This window comes from Hemitrygon akajei, chromosome 12 (assembly GCF_048418815.1).
Source record: "Hemitrygon akajei chromosome 12, sHemAka1.3, whole genome shotgun sequence".
In the NCBI taxonomy this organism is placed as follows: domain Eukaryota; kingdom Metazoa; phylum Chordata; class Chondrichthyes; order Myliobatiformes; family Dasyatidae; genus Hemitrygon; species Hemitrygon akajei.
In genome coordinates this window covers 55,461,808-55,484,095 of record NC_133135.1, presented here as the reverse complement: position 1 = coordinate 55,484,095, position 22,288 = coordinate 55,461,808, and the positions used below count along the sequence as shown (strand labels likewise).

General features: G+C 40.7%; 1 protein-coding gene across 18 annotated transcripts in view; it reads left to right on the top strand.

The window, feature by feature from the left end:
• lrrc7 (leucine rich repeat containing 7) overlaps positions 1-22,288 on the top strand; it is a 584,278-nt gene that overhangs the window by 315,539 nt on the left and 246,451 nt on the right. For 13 of the 18 annotated variants that reach the window (XM_073063123.1, XM_073063125.1, XM_073063124.1 and 10 more), the window contains one exon: positions 16,678-16,880. In XM_073063123.1, coding sequence (XP_072919224.1) covers positions 16,692-16,880 — 189 coding nt within the window. In that variant the 5' untranslated portion in view covers positions 16,678-16,691. The remainder of the gene's footprint in view (positions 1-16,677; positions 16,881-22,288) is intronic. The other 5 variants (XM_073063127.1, XM_073063136.1, XM_073063138.1 and 2 more) reach the window with 1 other exon arrangement.

The window sequence follows — 22,288 nt, the reverse complement described above, 5'->3', positions numbered from 1 at the left end:
GTGCCTAAGAAGGTGTGTGTTGGTCTTTGTTAGTTGGAGGATTGAGTTCAAGGGTCACAAGGTAATGTTGCAGCTCTATAAAACTGGTTAGAGCTCACTTGAAGTATTGTGTTCAGTTCTGGTCACCTCATTCTAAGAAGGATTTGGAAGCTTTGGAGAGGATGCAGAGGAGATTCACTGGAATGCTCTTTGGATAGAGACCATGCCTTTTGAGGATAGGTTGAGCAAGCTAGGGCTTTCCTGTTTGGAGAGGAGGAGTATGAGAGGTGACTTGATAGAGTGTACAAGATGATAAGAGAGTGGACAGCAGAAGACATTTTCCTCGGGTGAAAATGGCTAATACAAGGGGGCATAACTTTAAAGTATTTGGAGGTAATTATAAGGGGTATGTCAGAGGAAGGCTTTTTTACAGAGCATGGTGGGTGCATGAAATGCACTGTCAAGGGAGGTGGTAGAGGCAAATACACGAAGGACAGTTAAGAAACTCTTAGGTAGGCACATGGATGAAAGAAAAATGAAGGGCTTTTGGTAGAGAAAGAGTGGAACTTAGTGTAGGTTAAATGGTTCACAATATTGTGGGCTGAAGGGCCTGTAGTGAGCTATTTTTCTATGTTTCCAATGTTTCAAGCAAGAAGATCTGTCCTGTTTGTTCATCTTCTCTTCTGATTCCATAAGATATAGGAGAGGTTTAGAACATTTGGCCCATCATGTCTGCTCCACCATTTCATCATGGCTGATCAAATTTTTGTCTCAGCCCCAATCTCCTGCCTTCTCCTCATTTCCCTTCATGCCCTGACCAATCAAAAATCTATCAACCTCTGCCTTAAATATAAATAAATACATGACTTCCACAGCTACTTGTGGCAAAGAATTCCACAGATTCACCACTTTCTGGCTAAAGAAATTCCTCCTCATCTGCATTCTAAAAGGATATCCCTTTATTCTGAGGCTGATTTTAAACTCTCACCATAGGCAACATCCTCTCCACATCCATTCTGTCAAGGCCTTTCACCATTCGATAGGTTTCAATGAGGTCACCCCTCATTCTTCTGAATTTCAGTGAGTACAGGCCTAGAGCCTTCAAACATTCTTCATATGACAATCCGTTTAATCCTACAATAATTTTTGTGAACCATCTTTGAACTCTCTCCAGTTTTAGCACATCCTTTCTAAGATAACGGACCCAAAACTGCTCACAGTACTCCAAGTAAGGCCTCACCAGTGCTTTATAAAGTTTCAACATTACATCCTTGCTTTTATATTCTAGTCCTCTTGAAATGAATGCTTATGTCGCATTTGCCTTCCTTACCACAGACTCAACCTGCAAATTAACCTTCAGTGAATCGTACACAAGGACTCCCAAGCACCTCAGCTTTTTGTATTTTCTCTCCATTTAGAAAATAGGCAACCTTTTCATTTCTTCTACCAAAGTAGACCATACACTCCTGACTCTATTCCATCTGCCATTTCTTTACCCATTCTCCTAATCTGTCAAAGTTCTTCTGTAGCCTCTCTACTTCCTCAAAAATACCTCCCTATCTTCACATCATCTGAAAACTTAGCCACAAGGCTATCACTTCCATCTTCCAAATCACTGATATATAATGTAAAAAGAATCGGTCCCAAACAGACCGGTGTGGAAGACCACTAGTCTCTGGCAGCAAGCTAGTAAAGGTTCCCTTTACCCCCCACCCTTTGATTCACTGCTTTATCCATGCTGGAAGCTTTCCTGCAATACCGTGGACTCATAGCTTGATAAGCAGCCTCATACATGGCACTTCATCAAAGGCCTTCTGAAAATTCAAGTACGCTACATCAACTGATTCTCCTTTGTCTATCCTGCTTTTTATTTTTTCAAATAATTCCAATAGATTGTCAGGGAAGATTTTCCCTTGAGAAACCATGCTGACTATGGCCTATTTTATCATGCACCTCAAAGAGACCTCATCCTTAATATTCAACTCTAACATCTTCCCAACCATTGGCCTATAGTTTCCTTTCTTCTGCCTCTCTTTCTTCTTGAAGATTGGACTGATATTTGTAATTTTCCGGTCTTCCAGAACCATTTCTGAATCTAGTGATTCTTGAAAGACCATTACTAATGCCTCCACAATCTCTTCAGCCACCTCTTTCAGAGCTCTGCTGTGCACACCATCTGGTCCAGGTGATTTATCTATCATCAGACCTTGCAGTTTCCCCAAAAACCTTCTGTCTGGTTATGGTAACTTCACAATCTTCATGCCCCCTGACACCTGGAACTTCCACCATACTGCTAGTGTCATCCACAGTGAAGACTGTGTTACGTACCCCTTAACAGGTTAAAAAGGACCAGCAGAAATGGACACATCTGGAGTCTGAGTCTTCCGTTATAAACTCTGTTTTATTAATAATTATATGATAAAGTAATATAAAACAAGATAAGGCAAAACAGGTTAGCAGAGTATATGCACATATATAAGTGAGTAAATAAAGTTCCCAAGCTTCTCCAGCTCAGGTGCTTAGATGATAGTCTTACGGTGGTATGGTAAGTAGTCAGTTCAGTTCTGGAATTTGATTTGAGTAGAATTGGAGAGAGAGGGAGTTGTTTTGTCTTCCCAGTGCCGATGCCGTCAATCTTCCACGTTGTCCTCCTGCTCCCGAACTTGCAGTCATCGACTGTGACCACAAACAGAAGATGCTGTTTTCACGTGGTCCCACTATCAACCCAGGTTAAACTCACCGATAGCGTTCCACCGGTCACCCCTTTGTCCACACCTGTGAGCAAAAACCCCACCTTTGTCGTGGGCACACAAAGCTCAACCAGTGTCAGTCTTCCTTGGTGTCTGGCGTGTCTGATTACAAAGCCAACTGACCTTGTATATATCTCACAAGTGCTGAACATGAATTGTCCATCATATAGTTCTGCCTTTCAGTTTCCATGGCAACTCATAGACTTTTTTGTTGCTCTCTGTCCCTGTAATAGCACACACACTGTTCGCTCCCTCACTCTCTCTTTTTAAAGGAACAGTCCACTTAGAATAATCCTTCAGATCTCATCACAACTGACACAACATACTTATTCAGTTCATCTGCCATTTCAACATCCCCTATTACTCCCTCTCCAGCATCATTTTCCAGCGGTCTAAGACCCACTCTCACTTCTCTTTAACACTTTATGTTTCTGAAGAAACTTTTGGTATCCTCTTTAATATTATTGGCTAATTTAGGTTCGTATTCCATATTTACCTTCTTGATGTCTTTTTAGTTGCCTTCTGTTAGTATTTGAAAGCTTTCCAGTCCTCTAAGTTCCCACTAATTTTTGCTCCATTAAATGCCCTCTCTTTGGCATTTATGTTGGCTTTAGTTCCATTCCATTTATTCCATTCACAATGTGTTTTTTTTCTAATCTACTCTATTTTCTGAAAGTGACAATCTTATGCTAATTCACGTAGCTTGGAAAGTCTGATATTTTCAAGAGCTTTCTGAGGAGGTTGGTGCATGTTGTGCTTTATATATTCATGTTTAAGATCAAAAATTTGCACTTTTCAGCAAGACCCAGACATGGAAAATATTGATCATTGTTTATTAGTTTCTTGCCTTGCAAGTTGTTGCCTCAGTCGCACATCCAACCTTGGAATGAAACACAGCAGCAAAAGCTGCACTCGCCGCATTACGGCACCAGTGATGGAAGTTCACTTCCTGCCTTCTCTCCATGACCACTAGGGCTCTGGTTTCCTCCCACGTCCCTAAGACATGCAGGTTAGGGTTAATAACTTGTGAGCCTGTTATGTTGGCGCCAGACACATGGTGATACTTGCAGCTGCTCTGGGTTGATCCTCAAATGGTTGGTCATTGACACCAGTGACACATTTCATTGAATGCTTTGTTATTTTGATGTACATGCAATAAAGCTAATATTTAAAAGAAATCTTTATTTGCCTCCGCCGCCGCTCCTCACAGTGCATTTCAGTTACCCATAACTCTCTGTGCAAAGAAATTCCTGCCCCACATAGCTCCTTTGAACTTCACCCCTTCACGTAAATGCATGTTCTCTAGTATTAGAAATTTCGACCTGGGGAGAAAGTTTTCGTAGTTTTAAAAACTTGTGTCAGGTCTGTCCTCAGACTCCACCACACCAGAAAAAATGAACACTCATTCCTCCTTATAGTACATGACCTTTAATCCAGACAGTATCCTGTTAAACCTCTTTCTGACACAAGCTTCTGAAGATGTTGGAAATCTAGTGCAATATACACAAAATGCTCGATAAACTCAGCAAGTTAGCATCAATGGAGGGAAATTAACAATCAACGTTTCAGGCCGAGGCCTTTCATCAGAACTCCTGTTTATTTCCCTTCATTGATGTTGTCTGACTTGCTGAGTTCCTCCAGCATTTTGTGTATTGCTCAGACCTCTTTTGATCCCTCATCAAAGCTTCTGCATCCTTCCTATAATGGAACCAGAGTTTTATAAAACAGCAACGCAATTTCCTGTTTCTTGAATTCAATACTTAAGTTAATAAAGACGAGCATGTCATATGCCTTCTTTACAAAGCTATCAAGATGTGCACCTATTTTCAGGGAGCTATGGACTTGGACCTCAAAATCCTTCTGCCCATCAATGCAGGTTAGACAGGGTCTTCACATTAATTGTGTACTTTCCCTTTTCATATGATCTCCCGAAGTCAACACTTCACACTTGCCCCGATTAGGCTGCCATTTCTCTGCCCGTATCTGCAACTGATCTGTATTCCACTATATCCCTTGGAAATCTTCTGCACTATTCACCATGCAATCTGCTTTTGTGTCATCTTCAAACTTACTAATCCACCCATCCATATCTTTATCCAAGTCACTTACAATTTAGTCACAGAAATCCAGCAAAGTAAAGCCCATTAACCACACCTTCCTGTCTTGTATGGCAAGCCAGTGCTGAATCCAAATGGCCAAGTTGCTATGGATCCAATGCACCTTGGATCTTCTGAATAAGCTTACCATGAGGGGCCTTGGATCTGCTGAATACGCTTACCATGAGGGGCCTTGGATCTTCTGAATAAGCTTACCATGAGGGACCTTGTTGAGTGCCTTATTGAAGTCCATATAGAACACACCCACTGCTCTACCTTTGTCATTCAGCTTTGCCACCTCCTCAGAAGACTCAGTAAGATGTGGCTTGACCTCCACAAAGCCATGTAGGTTGCTCCTAATTACTCCATGCTTTTCTAAATGCTTCTAATCCTATACCTAAGAATCCTCTTGAGTAGCTTCCTTGGAACTGATGTGAGGCCTGCTGGTCTACAGTTTCCAGAATAATCTCTATCTCCCTTCTCAAACAAAAGAACATCAGCTACTTGTCAGTCTGCGGGGACTTTTCCAATCTTTGCATGCTCCACACTGATCTCACTAATCTCTATGTCCTCCTCCATAGTGAATACCAGTACAAAGTATTCATTTAAGACCTGGCCCACATCCTTGGCCTCCAAGCACATGTTCTTTCCTTTATCCTTGTGTGGTCCTACCCACTCTCTAATTATCATCTTACACTCGATCTATGTATTGAATGCATGGCATACTCTTCAATCCTTTTTGAACTTCTAACTCTGGATCAGTAGCCCTAAATGCTACAGATTTAAACAACAGCAGATACTGAATCTCCTAGGTCATTTAGGGCTTCTGATTGGGGGAGACTCATAATGTTTTTGTAGGTACATACTCATCCATGTCCTTATGAAGTTGGTGATAACTCTGGCATATTTATTTAGGTGAATATGATGCAGTCTACTGACTTCATGCAATCCTGAATTCGCTCCTCTGCTCCTACTGTGCAGTTTTTCATACCAGTGCTGCACACTTTAGTCTCCATCTGCAAGAAGGCAGAAGAAGCACAGCCAGGTGGTCAGATTTACCCATCTGTGGGTGAGGAATGGAGTGGTAGACAGTCTTGATAGTGGTGTACCAGTGGTCGAGTGCATTTGGCCCTCTAGTGTGCAGTTAGGCAGAGACTTCTTTATGCTAGCCCGATTGAAGTCTCGCTCCGTGATGTGACAGACATCAGGGTATGCTACTTCTTCTTGCTGATCACAGCACTTAGTTCCTCAAGTGCTACCTTGAGGTCTGTCTGAAGTGAAATGTGGACTGCAGTCAGAATGATGGTGGAGAACTGCCACAGAAGATAGAACAGTTGGCACTTTACTGCCAGGTGTTCCTGGTTGAGAGATCAGAAGTATATCTAAAAAAGAGAATAGTGATAGAAAGCATGGATCCTTGAGATGATAACTAGGGAGAGATAGTGTTGGGGTTATTGAATAAGTACTTCCAGTCAGTTCTCACATTGAACATAAAAACTGACTGTAAAAGCTTTTATAGATATGTGAAAAGAAAAAGATTGGTCAAGACAAATGTAGGTCCCTTACGGTCAGAAACAGGTGAATTGATCATAAGGAACAAAGACATGGCAGACCAATTGAATAACTACTTTGGTTCTGTCTTCACTAAGGAGGACATAAATAATCTTCCGGAAATAGTAAGGGACCGAGGGTCTAGTGAGATGGAGGAACTGAGGGAAATACATGTTAGTAGGGAAGTGGTGTGTGGTGAACTACATATACCTGTCTGGACACGCCCCCCCCCCGCTGACTGCTCCTGTGGCTCCTCCCACAGACCCCTGTATAAAGGCGATTGGAGGCACTGCTCCTCCCTCAGTCTCCAGGATGTTGTGTGATGGTCTCTTGCTGCTGACAGTGCTTTCTTCCAGCTAATAAAAGCCTATCTCTCACCTCACGTCTCCGAGAGTTATTGATGGTGCATCATGGTGTTAGGTAAATTGAAGGGATTAAAGGCAGATAAATCCCCAGGACCAGATGGTCTGCATCCAAGAGTGCTTAAGGAAGTAGCCCAAGAAATAGTGGATGCATTAGTGATAATTTTTCAAAACTTCTTAGATTCTGGATTCCTGAGGATTAGAGGGTGGCTAATGTAACCCCACTTTTTAAAAAAGGAGGGAGAGAAAAACCAGGGAATTATAGACCGGTGAGTCTGACATCGGTGGTGGGGAAAATGCTGGAGTCGGTTATCAAAGATGTGATAACAGCACATTTGGAAAGAGGTGAAATCATCGGACAAAGTCAGCATAGATTTGTGAAAGGAAAATCATGTCTGACGAATCTTAAAGAATTTTTTTGAAGATGTAACTAGTAGAGTGGATAGGGGAGAGCCAGTGGATGTGATATATTTAGATTTTCAAAAGGCTTTTGACAAGGTCCCACACAGGAGATTAGTGTGCAAACTTAAAGCACATGGTATTGGGGGTATGATATTGATGAGAATAGAGAATTGGTTGGCAGACAGGAAGCAAAGAGTGGGAGTAAATGGGACCTTTTCAGAATGGCAGGCAGTGACTAGTGGGGTACTGCAAGGCTCAGTGCTGGGACCCCAGTTGTTTACAATATATATTAATGATTTAGACGAGGGAATTAAATGCAGCATCTCCAGGTTTGCGGATGACACAAAGCTGGGCGGCAGTGTTAGCTGTGAGGAGGATGCTAAGAGGATGCAGGGTGACTTGGATAGGTTAGGTGAGTGGGCAAATTCATGGCAGATACAATTTAATGTGGATAAATGTGAGGTTATCCACTTTGGTTGCAAGAACAGGAAAACAGATTATTATCTGAATGGTGGCCGATTAGGAAAAGGGGAGGTGCAACGAGACCTGGGTGTCATTGTACACCAGTCATTGAAAGTGGGCATGCAGGTACAGCAGGCGGTGATAAAGGCAAATGGTATGTTGGCATTCATAGCATAAGGATTTGAGTACAGGAGCAGGGAGGTTCTACTGCAGTTGTACAAGGCCTTGGTGAGACCGCACCTAGAGTATTGTGTGCAGTTTTGGTCCCCTAATCTGAGGAAAGACATTCTTGCCATAGAGGGAGTACAAAGAAGGTTCACCAGATTGATTCCTCGGATGGCAGGACTTTCATATGAAGAAAGACTGGATCAACTAGGCTTATACTCACTGGAATTTAGAAGATTGAGGGGGGATCTTATTGAAATATATAAAATTCTAAAGGAATTGGACAGGCTAGATGCAGGAAGATTGTTTCTGTTGTTGGGGAAGTCCAGAATGAGGGGTCACAGTTTAAGGATAAAGGGGAAGCCTTTTAGGACCGAGATGAGGAAAAACTTCTTCACACAGAGAGTGGTGAATCTGTGGAATTCTCTGCCACAGGAAACAGTTGAGGCCGGTTCATTGGCTATATTTAAGAGGAAGTTAGATATTGCCCTTGTGGCTAAAGGGATCAGGGAGTATGGAGGGAAAGCAGGTACAGGGTTCTGAGTTGGATGATCAGCCATGATCATACTGAATGGCAGTGCAGGCTCAAAGGGCCGAATGGCCTACTCCTGCACCTATTTTCTATGTTTCTATGTTTCTATGAAAGACACAGGAAACATTACAGACACAGTTTGGAACTAAGGGGTGAATAAGACTGAAATTTATTGTAATTAATATGATGAAGAGGAAAGTACTATAGAAGTTAATAGTCCAAAAGATATCCTGCAGATGCTGGACATCCGAACTAGGAGCAGGAAATACTGGAAACATTAAAAAAAAGGGCAGTAGGCATCCAGACCTTGAGTCTGTTCCACCAGTTGTCATTTATCCCTTTATTCCTCCAATGCTCAAAAATGCATATATAAATCTCTATTTTATGCTAAATCAAGGAGTGGGACTCTGCAGCTACCCAGGGTACAGAATTTTAATGATACATTCCCTCCATATGTTTGTCAAGTGGCTTATCCATTATTCTGAGACTTTGACCCTGGGCTTGCGACTCATTAGCCACAGAAACTTCCTCCCTGCATCCAGCCTAATAAGCTTGGTGAGTATTTTATAAGTTACAAAATTTGACATTAGCGGCAGACCAATCAATTTGCAGAGAGAGAGAGAGAGAGAGAGAGAGAGACCTTCACACAGGTCGGGGAGAAGAGTTTAAAAAAGGAGCATTTCGCGGGGCTTGGTACATTAGTGGCAGACCAATCGATTCGCAGTTCATTAGCAGGAGCAGATAAAAGTAAAGCAAGGTCAAAGTGGAGCGGCCATTGTGTGATTGGACCAGTGTAGGAGTGGAAACTTGAGGCTTTGGCTCAAGAGCTTCAGCGTGGAGGCACAGGTAAGGCTTTTGTAGTTGTGGAATAAAAAGTCACTAATTTGCAGCTAATCAAATAAAGTAGGGATCAGGCTGTAGCTGCGTGATGTGGGAGCTTGTGGACCCCATTGTGGTTCCTGGTGACCATGTCTGCAACAAGTATTGGCTGCTCGAGGCACTCAGGTTTAATATTGATGACCTGGAATCTGAGCTTCAGACGCTGTGGCACATCAGGGAGGGAGATTTACCTAAACACTCTGTTTTAGGAGGTAGTCACACATGATTTGCTGCCTCAAATTCAGTCTGTGGTCAGGGCCAAAAGGGTGTAACTGCGAGTGAGGTGGATAGTGGGATCCAAGAGACAGTGATGAAGTAGTCTCAGCCCTTGAGTTTGTCCAACACGTCTGAGGTTCTTGCACCCTGCGTGGATGAGAGTGGGGGCTGTAGGAAAAGTGAGCAACCTAACGGAATAGTCTGTTGCAAGTCTGTGTTGCCTGCTGGGTGCCTGGGGTCGGGATATCTTATCTAACTTACAGAGGAATTTGCAGTGGGAAGGAAAAGATCCATTTGTCGTGATCCATGTGGGTACCAATGACATTGGTAGACTGCGGGAAGAGGTTTTGCTGAGGGAATTTGAGCAGCTAGGGACCAAATTAAAAAGCGAGTCCAAATTAAAAAGCAGAACCAAAAAGATGGTAATCTCTGGATTACTACTTCAGCCTTGTGTAAATTGGTATAGGGTGAAGAAGATTAAAGGGTTAAATGTGTGGCTCAAGGTTTGGTGTTGGAGAAATGGGTTTGAATTCATGGGAAATTGGCACCAGTATTGGGGAAGGAGGGAGATGTACAAATGGGACGGGCTCCACCTGAACCGTGATGAGACCTGGATCCTAGTGAATCGCATAACTCGGGCTGTGGATTGGGCTTTAAAATAAATAGTTGAGGGGTGGGTTCAACAGATTGGAGAAGTATGGATAAAGTAAAAAAGAAAAGTGTGGATAAAGATAAAGTAAAAGCAAAGAATAACAGAGGAAAGTAAGAGTGGATTGAAGAAAAGTCAAGTGCAAAAGAGAAAAAGATTGCAAGATTTTAAAAGTGCAATGAGTGTAAGCACACTTTATCTAACTGCCTGCAGTATTCGAAACAAGGTCAGTGAACTTGTGGCACAAATCAGTACAAAGGGGTGTGATTTAGTGGCCATTACAGAAACGTGGTTGCAAGGTGGAGAGGACTGGGAATTCAATATCCAAGGATGTCATGTAATATGGAAGGATCGGCAGGAAGGTAAGGCAGCGCTCTTAATTAAAATGAAATTAGGGCGATATTGAGAGACGATATAAGATCTACGGTGCAGAATGTTGAATCCATCTGGGTAGAGATTAGGAATAGCAAAGAGAAGAAATCTCCAGTGGGGAGTGGTCTGTCAGCTGCCAAATAATATCGTTACAGTGGCACAGGCAATAAACAGAGAAATATCTGAGGCATCAAACAATGGAACAGCAGTTATCATGGGGACTTCAACCTGCACGTAGATTGGGTGGATCAAGTTGGTTGAGGCTGTCTTGAGGAGGACTTCATAGGATGCATGTGTGATGGCTTTCTTGAGCGGCACGTTAATGAACCTATAAGGGAATGTATTATCTTAGATCTGGTCCTGTGCAACGAGACAGGTAAAATTAGTGATCTTGTTGTTAAGGATCCTCTTGGAAAGAGTGATCACAGTATGACTGAGTTTCTCATACAAATGGAGGGTGTAATATTCGATCTAAAACCAATGTGTTATGCCTGAACAATGGAGACTACAATGGGATGAGGGAGGATTTGGCTAGTGTAGACTGGGAACACAGGCTATTTGGTAGGACAGTTGAGGAACAGTGGAAGACTTTCAACGAGATTTTTCACAGTGCTCAACAGAAGTATATTCCGGTTAAAAGTAAGGACAGTAAGGTGGGGAGAGTTAGTCATGGATAACTTGGGAAATAAAAGAAGACAAAGCTAAAAGCTTGTGCATACAGAGTCACCAAGGGTAATGTGTAACTGAAAGATTGGGAAAACTTTAAAAAGCAAAAAAGAGCTACAAAGCAAGCAATAAAGTAAGGGAATATAGATTATGAAAATAAACTAGCACAAAATATAAAAACGGCTAGTAAAAGTTTTTTATAATTATTTAAAGCAGAAAAGAGTGGCCAAAGTGAATGTGGGTCCTTGGAGGACGAGAAGGGAGAATTGATATTGGGTAATGAAGAAATGGCAGAGTTTTTGGATGACTGTTTGGTGTTGATCTTCACAGTGGAGGACATATTTAACATGCCAAAGAGACATATTATAGATATGATGGGAGGCGAGGACCTCAGTCCAATAGCTATCATTAAAGAGGTAGTGCTGAGCAAACTTGTGGGCCTGAAGGTAGATAAGTCCCCTGGTCCTGATGGAATGCATCCCCGGGTACTGAAAGAAATGGCAGAAGTTATACAGTAGCAGAGGCTTTGGTGATAACTTACCAAAATTATTTGGGCTCTGGGCAGGTCCCGGCAGATTGAAAGGCGAAGAATATCATGCCACTGTTCAAAAAAGGATGTAGGCAAAAGGCAGGTAACTATAGGCCAGTTAGTTTAACATCAGTAGATGGGAAAATCCTTGAAGCTATCATTAAAGAACTAGTGAGGCATCTGGAAAGAAATGGATCCATCAGGCAGATGCAGCATGGATTCAGCAAAAGCAGGTCCTGTTTGACAAACTTTCTGGATGACTTTGTGCAGTGGATAGAGGGGAACAGATAGACGTTACTTACTTGGATTTCCAGAAGGCATTCAATAAGGTACCGCATAAAATACTTACCCTTAAGATAAGGATGCATAGAGTTGGGAGTGATGTATTAACATGGATAGAGGATTGGTTAACTAATTGATAGCTGAGAGTTGAGATACAGGGGTGTTACTCTGGTTGGCAATCAGTGGTTAGCAGTGTGCCACAGTAGTCGGTGCTGGGCCAGCAACTTTTCATGATATACATTAACGATCTGGAAGAGGGGACCGAGTGTAGTGCATCTAAGTTTGTTGATGACACTAAATTGAGTGGAAAAGCGAATTGTGCAGTCGATATGGAAAGTCTGCAAAGAGATATAGATAAGTTAAGTGAATGGGTAAGGGACTGGTAGCTGAAGTACAATGTTGGTAAATGTGGGCTCATCCAGTTTGGAAGGAAAAATGGAAAAAGACTGCAGTATGCTGCTGTGCGGTGCCACTTGGGAATACTTGTACATAAATCACCAAAGGTTGGTTTGCAGGTACAGCAGGCTATCAAGAAGGCAAATGGAATGTTGGCCTTCGTTGCTAGAGGGATTGAATTTAAGAGCAGGGAGGTTATGTTGCAACTGTACAGGGTACTGGTAAGGCCACACCTAGAGTACTGCGTGAGGTTCTGGTCTCCTTGTGGAGGAATATACTGGCTTTGGAAGTGGTAAAGAGGAGGTTCATCAGGTTGATTCCAGAGATGAGGGGGTTAGACTGTGAGGAGAGATGAGTCACTTGAGACTGGACTCACTGGAATTCAGAAGAATGAGAGGAGATCTTTTAGAAACATATAAAATTATGAAAGGAATAGATGGGATAGAGGCAGGAAGGTTGTTTCCACTGGTAGGTGAGTCTAGAACAAAGGAACATATCCTCAAGATTTAGGGGAGTAGAATTAGGATGGAGATGAGGAGGAACTGCTTTTCCCAGAGGGTGGTGAATCTGTGGAATTCTCTGCCCAATGAAGCAGTGGTGGCTACCTCAGTAAGTATATTTAAGACAAGGTTGGATAGATTTTTGTATCGTAGGGGAATTAGGGGTTATGTGGCAAAGGCAGGTAGGTGGAGATGAGTCCATGGCCAGATCAGCCATAATCTTATTGAATGGTGGAGCAGGCTCGATGGGCCAGATGGCCTACTCCTGCTCCTATTTCTTATGTTCTTTCTTACAAAGTGTCTTTCCTGGTTTGCTCTTTCCTGATGGCACGCTGCCATTCTTGCAATCATTCTAGCGAACATATGCTGCAATTCTTCAATGGCAAGTATATTCTGTTTGACTTAAGAGATCAAAATGATATGCAGCATCTCAGATCCGGCTTCAGAAGAGTATGTAATTGTTGTAAGGCATTTTTACTTTTGTACTTGAATCATGTTTGTAATGAATGCTAACATCCCACATGATTTCCCTTGTGTGTCTTGAAGTTAGCTTTAAGGTACATTTGCATAAAGGCATCAACTCTATCCAAACTCTTACCATTTAAAAAAAAAACTAGCTTTATTGACTTATGTACAATATTATATTGTATCTATCATGCTGCTACTCCAGTAGAATGGTCATTTCTTAAATCCATTGCTGACTGAACAATCCTATTATATTTATCAAGCTACTATTATTATACCTCCTACTATTATGATACCTTTTTATTATGGATTCCATAATGGGATAATGAGGTAATTCCTTGTTTTCTTTCTCTTTCCTTTATTAGATGTTAAGATCACATTTTCTATCATCTGTTCAACAGGAACCATATAAAATCTGTAATATTCTCTAACCAAAATATTCATCATCTGTATGGCCAACTGTTTAAAAACTCTGGGATATAAATCATTGGATCCTTGGGATTTATTAGCTTTTATTCTCACCCTTTCCTCTGCTTTTTAACCAATACTTATTCCCTTCATTTCCTTGTTCTTGTTAGACTCTTGGATCTCAGTAATTCTGACAGGTAATATGTCTCTTCTGCCATAAAGATAGACATAAAATAGTTGTTTAATTCCTGAGTCGTGCTTTATTTCCTAATATAAATTTGACTATCTCTGTCTGTAAGGGAAATGTATATTCCCTTGTATGGCAGCATACAATGGTTGCAATGGTAGTGAGCTAATCTAATTTGCTAGCTACTAGACTGGCCTAAGCATCCATCTCATCAACCCCTTCAGATCCTTTAATGAGATGATCTATTAATCTTCTAAACTCCGGAGAAAAGAGGTTCATTCCACCCAACTTCCTTCATAATCAGTCTCTGCACTGCTTTAAAACCATGGATATATATTTTTAAGAAGAGACAAAAACAAGAAAGAACTGTAAAAAGTATGGTCTCACCATGGAAACTCCATATAATTACAACAAGGGTTCTTTAGTCATCTACTCTAACCCACTGCCATTAAGCCAACATGTTGTTCACCTTTTTAATGCTTGCTTTAACTGGATATTTCTGTGATTCATGCAGAGCTCTCTGAATACCAAAGTTTACCTTAGCTGCCTACATTAAACTTCACCCACCTACACTTCCTTCTTTATTTAATTCATCTTTAACCCTATGAAATCTCTATATTTTTATACAGTTTACTTTGTATTATGAATAGCTTGGATGTATTGTAAGCAAATGTTCAGTCTCAGGTTTAATGTCACTATATACATTGTGAAAATTGTAGTTTTGTGGCAGAACAGTGCAATAGATAAAAAGCCACTATAAATTACAATAAGAAATTTTGATATATGAAAATTAAATAAGTAATGCAAAAAGAGAGAAAACGTAGTGAGGTACTGTTCATGGTTCTTTGTCCATTCAGAAATCTGATGGCGGACGGAAAGGAAATGTTGCTAAAACATTCAGTGTGTGTATTCAGGGTTTTTGTATCTCCTCTTTGATGGCAATAATAAGAAGAAGGTTTGTCCCAGGAGATGGAGGCCCTTTATGATGAAATGCCACATTTTTGAGGCATTGCCTTTTGTAGATGTCCTTGATGCTGGGGAGGTTAGTACCCTGATGGAGTTGGCTGAGGTCACAACCACCTGCAGCTTTTTCTGATCCTGTGCAGTAGCCCATCAATACCAGGCAGTGATGCAACCAGTTAGAATGCTTTCTATGGTACAAGTCACTAATTTAATTTGTAAGTAATTGAGGACTAGCATTTTATTCTTGTAACATCAAACAAGAAACAGCCTGCAATCTGAAAATGATCTATTCTATTCCTGTTCATTCTTATTACTGTATATGTTATTGTATACTCTATTCATATTGGTCTCATCTTCAAAAAAATCCAACAAATTTGTCATATACTTCCATGATTTTGTCTAATCATATTATATTTTTCTAAGTGTGTTGGAACCACTTTCTTAATAATGGGCTCAAGTATTTTCTTGACAATTATTGTCAGGCTATATAATCTGAAATTTCCGATGTTCTTTCTTCACCTTTCTTGAACAGCACAGCTTTATTTGCTGCTTTGCAGTCTCCTGGGACCATTCAACAATCTGGACAACCTTGGCTGATTTCAGCTATTGCATCCAGTAGCTTTAAAGACTTTAAATGGAGATCATCATTAGAGAATACAATTAATATAATGAAAGAGTACTACAGAAATTAACGGCAAAATTCAATACATTCACTGGTAAATGACGTTTTAAGAAACTGTAAATACTGCTAATTATTTTGGTTTTTTTTTAAATGTCTGAGTGTCAGAATCTAGTTGCTGAAGAGACCTTAATTGTCAGCTCAAAGATACAAACTGGATATGTAGAGCCTAGTGTTAGCCATTGGTTATTAGGGTCTGCCAAGATCCAGCCCAACAAAATTGAGCTCATATGAGATCAGGAGTAAACTATTAACATAATTAAAACTTTGATTATTAAGTAGGAGACAAAAAGTAGGTATAAAGGATATGCACTTCAGTTAATTGAAGATGCGTATTGGAATCGTAGCTTTCAATGCACATATTAATGATTTACATAAGTAATAGATAAATATGAATCCAATTTCATTGTTAGCATAATCTTAGGTACACCAGTAAAACCTGTGCACAAGAAGAAAGTCTGAAAGGTGATGCTGAAAAGTGATATAGTAAACTATCGCTGATAGCATTTAGCATGTACAGTGGTAGGGTTTTTGGACTTTGGAGTGCATGGGTAGGATGACAGAAGTATGGTACCAGTTCATCAGATTGGTGCTAATAGTGTTCAACTATGAGAACATTTTACACAGTTCAATTGTGCTCCCTTGAATCTCAGATCTTAATTAATATTTTTGAGGTGTTAAAAAGGATCGAAAGAGCCAGTAGGGTAGAGAGAAAAACCTTTTCTTGAAATAATATTAGAGCTGGGATCCTATTAGGAAGCATCACTTTGTATATACAGTATGGCTAGGAAATTTGAATTGCATTGCACAGTTGAACACATGCATTAAGATTAAAGTAGTGACGTTTTTACTAAAAACAATTCTAAAACAAAATTAGGAATGTTTCACTTTTTAAGTTTTGCATACAATATCTATTGATATTTCTCTCTTTATCCAATCTTTGACTGATGTACCTTCTGGTTAATATGACAATAGCTGAATTCCTTGCTAACAATCACTCTTCCTGGGCATCAGAATGTTCAATTAGGACAGGTACTACTAGTATCCTTTTCCATAATCAAGAAGGGAGGTTAAATTGCTAGGAAGCTATTCTAAAACTTGTTGCTTAGAATTAATGTCAAGGAGTGCACCAGTCTTAGGCGTTGCTTCTTTCTAACTGACCAGAAGATCTGCTACTTTTGTTGCAGTGCAGTGTCTGGAGATGACAACAAAGAGGAAACTTATTGGCCGCCTGGTGCCCTGCCGATGTTTCCGGGGTGAAGAAGAAGTCATCTCGGTGCTGGATTATTCGCATTGCAGCCTTCAACATGTACCAAAGGAGATATTCAATTTTGAACGATCTTTGGAAGAACTTTACTTGGACGCAAATCAGATAGAAGAGCTCCCCAAGGTAGGGATAAAACATAAAGGGTGTTCTGTAGATGTAATTCAACAACGTAAAGCTTCTTTTCAAATAGAAGGTTAATATAGTAGCTAGAGACTGTGCTATAGTAACAGATGAATAAGTTTGAACTTATTGTGCTCAAAGCTGAAGCAGACCTCAACTCTAAAGGCCAGCTTCAGTGCAAGTAATGATGCTTGTGGAATCAAATGGCCAAAAGAATTATATACTTATAAATGGCAGTATGCATGCAAGCCTACATCAAATAGAGAAAATAAATCAAATTACAGTAAAGCATTACTCATGCAGGAAGGACCTGATTGTATTTAATAACATTTATGGTGTTATGTCCAAAACTTTGCATTACACAAAAGGAGTCATTATTTAAACTATTTTAAATATTTGTCAGAGTTAACATTTCTGACTAAAGTAGAATATAGCTTACCTGGTTGTTCAACTTTTTAAAAATCTTTTTTTATGGTCAAGTCTTGCTTTGGCATCCTTGTGATCTTATTAGAACATTGTAGTTCCCTTTTGATGTGCACAGTCTTACTGATGATGATTCATTTTATCAGATGCTGGGTGGACTGCTCAGTGGTAAATTCAAATGGTTTTCAGAGTTCAGCTGTGAATGTGGGTGACTTGCTGCAGGTGGAATACTCTGCCCTTTATGACTTAAAATATAATTTTAAAAATTGAACAGTGTCTTAAAGGATAGTTAAAAGGCTATTCTCTCTCTCTCCCCCTTTCTCTCTCTCTCTCTCCCCCTTTCTCTCTCTCCCCCTTTCTCTCTCTCCCCCTTTCTCTCTCTCCCCCTTTCTCTCTCTCTCCCTCTTTCTCTCTCTCCCTCTTTCTCTCTCTCTCCCCCTTTCTCTCTCTCCCTCTTTCTCTCTCTCCCCCTTTCTCTCTCTCCCCCTTTCTCTCTCTCCCCCTTTATCTCTCTCCCCCTTTCTCTCTCTCCCCCTTCTCTCTCTCCCCTTCTCTCTCTCCCCCTTCTCTCTCTCCCCTTTCTCGCTCTCCCCTTTCTCTCTCCCCCTTTCTCTCTCCCCTTCTCTCTCTCTCCCTTTCTCTCCCCTTCTCTCCCTCTCTCCCTTTCCCTTCTCTCTCTCTCCCTCCTTCCCTCCCTCTCTCCCCCCCTCCCCCTTTTCAATATATGAAAGATTTCTACATCCACCACCATTTCAGGCACTACATGTTCAGTCTTTTCTGATAGTGAGCTCTCCCCTGTGGGACTTCATCAAATGTTTTGTTAAGATCTATGCAGACTGCAAAAATAAATTATGCTTGTTACATTCTCTAAAAAAGAAATCAAGTCATTTTCACAATAACAATACATATAGGCTGTCCCTGATTAACCTGTGTTTCCTTAACTGCAGATTTATGTTCTCCCTCTGTTTTGTTTTTTAATAATTTGCCCTTCACTCATGGTAGGCTGCCTAGCTTGAAATTATACTGTCTATTCCCTTGTCCTATTTTAAAGGACAGTATCATGAGCAGTCTTCCAATCCTCTGGCATAATGGAAAAGTGTACTAAGCAGAACTTGAACCGTATGTGCCTTCTGCCTCCACATGTAGGATCCGAACAGGTTGCCAAATAGCATCCACGTATTATTAGCCTGTTTCTGTATTCATATATTAAACAAAATTCTGTCAAAACTAGCATTATCCTAGTTTTATAACTATTTCTCCTTGCACTGGTGTTTGTGGAAGCTGAGGATTTACAAATTGTTTTCTGGTTCCTAACATTTCATTGTGATTAAACTTAAAAGGTCTCCATACTTGTGGTTTTAAATGTTTTGAAGCACCTTGAGGTAATAATGAAAGGCACTACAGAATTGAAAGATTAATTGTTCTATTATTAATATCACTTAGTGCTGGTGAGTTTTCTCAGTGTTGTTATGTGAAATTAACAAAGCCGAACAGCATGAAAGAGTTAATATCTGGAAAAAGTCAATTTTCTTGCTTTTTTTGCATTTTATTTCCTTTGACATTAGGCTTGTGCTTCAGCTTCATTGTCTTATAAAGAATTATCTGCTTTATTGAAAAATACACTTTAAAGACTAGTGTTCTCGGCATTAGTGCTAGCCTTAGTAATTCATGCTTAGACAAGTTTAATACTCCTTGTAAAAGGTGGTAGTAATATCTGACTTTATTTCTTCCATACAACGTAAAATGTCCAAGCCAATCTAACTTTTTGTAATCCAAAGTACAGAGACAATATTTGAACACCGTCATTTTTGCCCTCCTCGAAATGTGGGCTTACAGAGAAAATATACAAATTAATAATCAATGTAATTTTATGCTTATTTATTCTTTGTCTGCAATGGAGCCCGAGTACATTGAATTACATATGTCTCGTCTTTTCAGATGTAAATCTCCACATGACTTTTCTTTGCATGACAGGAATTTGATTAGACAACCCGTGTACAGTTCTACATGCTACACTACAGGAAGGACCTGGTAGCAATAGAGAAAGTGCTGAAAAAGTTGACCGGTATGTTGCCTAGAACAGGGGGTTTTAGTTATAAGGAGATATCAGATAGGGTTAATTCTCATTGGAATGTAGAAAGTTGAGTGGCAACCTTAGAAGTTTAGAAAATCATAAAGTACATTATATAGGATATGTTGGTGGCAGGGTGGAGGTGTAAGGCACTCCTCCCCATTGCTAGCCTGCAGGTCACCCTTGGGTAAGGTGTAGCACCCCCAAGTCAGGGTCACAGAAACCATGGGAGCAGGTGGTGGATGGTCATATGACCAACTAGACCATATCACAAGTACCAGTTATGCAATCACTGATGCTAAGTGGACAATCTCTGAAGGGTATTAGTAGGGTTAGGGTTGGAGTCACCCGTCTTGTAAAGACACTGCCCAGAAGAAGGCAATGGCAAACCACTTATGTAGAAAAATTTGCCAGGAATAATCATGGTCACGTAGACCATGATCATCCATGTCATACGACACTGCACATGGTGAAGATGGTATAGGAAAGAATTTAAGAGTCCTCTTCCTGGGGCTGGGATTCTCGAAGACACAGGTATAAGGAGTGAGGTGAAAAACTTAGAAGAGATCTGATGGGTTAGTTTTTTACACAGAGGGTGGTGAATAACTGGAGAGAGCTAGCAGAGCAGGTCGTGGAGTAGGAACAATTTCATTGTTTGGAAGGCCTTAGGACAGGTGCTTTGATTTTTAAAAAAGGCCAAGAGGAAATGGACCAACTGAATAGATAGATATCTTGGTTAGAATGGAGAAGGTGTTTAAAGTATTAAGTACATGCAAAGTGGGTTATTAATGAAACCCCATTTTACTGGCCATCTCTAGAGATGTGGCTCTTTAGCCCCTTGCTAAAGCCACCAAACTCTGTGATACAGACTCTATGTCAGGGTTAGATTTGACTTGGGTCCTGCCCAACCCGGGAGGTTAGGATGTCTTGCCCCCCCGAACCCTGAACTGTATGAATACGGTGTAACTTACTGCTCTCATGTAATTGCCAGGTGGCAAGAAATAACAGAGCATACACTGAATACTATTATAAAGTAAAAATATTTATGAATATTAACTTAACCAAACAGTTATTAAAGAAAGAAAAAAACCCAAAAGGGCCATTATAATCAAATTAGCACAGGTTGGAGCTCAAATCTTCCAAAAACTGTTGTGTCCAATGTACTCATGATGCCAACTCATATTCATGGATCCCTGGTAGAATTCCCCCTCTTGGGCACCATCAGATCACACATTCCCATCAGATTGAATGCTACAGCCCGTTCTCTTGAGCTTCTTCTCCCTCCCTCTCCCACCAATAAAAGACCTCAACCCACCTCAGTATCCATCACAAAACCTCTACTCCAGCATTCTCTAGAACCTTCTCCCAATTCCACCGTCCTGATTGGATGACACAACATTCCTAAGCATCTTTTATCTTTAAAGGTAACCCAAACACTACCAGCAGAACTCACTGCCTCTACAGAAAACCATTACATGAAATGCCCTACAACGTCAACACTAAAATCTTTGTCAGGGCATGACATTAATATTGATGAACTGCAGCAAACACGTAAGAACAGTGCTTGAAAATTAAAGTTGGCTGATAATGAACCATGGCAACCTTGGCAATCATCGCCAAGCAGGTTGCTACTTTCAGAAGAGAAAGGTAGTCCATGAATTGTGAGGGGTGGAAGCATTTGGTGAGGCAATATTCATGGGATTAGAGTTGATAGTGGCATTTAAGAGGTGCTTAGACAGATACATGACATAAAAGGAATGGAAAAGTATTGATCACGTGCAGGAAAATGCAGATTAGATTCATTTTGCATCGTTGTTGACGTAGGTATCATGGACCAAAGGGCCTGTCCCTTTGCTGTATTGCTTGCTGTGTTCTGTATGTCCTATTCAGTCCCAATTTTGACTTAGAAGTGTTTATATCTGCTGAGTTTCTGCAGACTCAGAAACTGATCCTCAGGCAGAAACTCGAGTCATTCTCCAAATACGTTTAGATCATAAGACCAAAAGACATAGGAGCAGAATTAGGCCATTTAGCCCATCAAGTCTGCTCAGCCATTCCATCATGGCTGATCCCGGATCTCACTCAACCCCCATACACATACCTTCTCGCTATATCCTTTGATGCCCAGACCAATCAGGAAACGATCAACTTCCACCTTAAATATACACATGGACTTGGCCTCCACCGCAGTCTGTGGCAAAGCATTCCAGAAATTTACTATTCTCTTGCTAAAAGAATTCCTCCTTACCTCTGTTCTGAAGGGTCACCCCTCAATTTTGAGGCTGTACTATCTAGTTCTGGATACCCCCCACCATAGGAAACATCCTCTCCATATCCATCCTATCTAGTCTTTTCAAAATTCAGTAGTTTTCAATGAGATCCCCCTGCATTCTTCTAAGTTTCAATTAGTACTGGCCCAAAGCCGCCAAATGCTCCTTGTATGTTAACCCCTTCATTCCCTGAATCATCCTTGTGAACTTCCTCTGGACTCTCTCCAATGATAACACGTCATTTCTGAGATGTGGTCCCAAACTGTTGATAATACTCTCAGTGCAGCCTGACTAGTGTCAGCATTATCTCCTTGCTTTTATATTCTATTTGCCTTGAAATGAATGCCAACATTGCATTTCCTTCTTGACCACAGACTCAACCTGTAAATTAACTTTCTGGGAGTCTTGCACAAGGGCTCCTAAGTCCCTCTGCACCTCTGATGATTTAATCTTCTCCCCATTTAGATAATAGTCCGCACTATTGTTCCTTTTATCAAGATGCATTATCATAGATTTCCCAACACTGTATTCCATCTGTCACTTTTTGGCACATTCTTCCAATTTGTCTGAGTCCTGCTGCAAGCACATTGCTTCCTCAGCACTACCCACCCCTTCACCTATGTTTGTATTGTTACGAACCCCGTAAC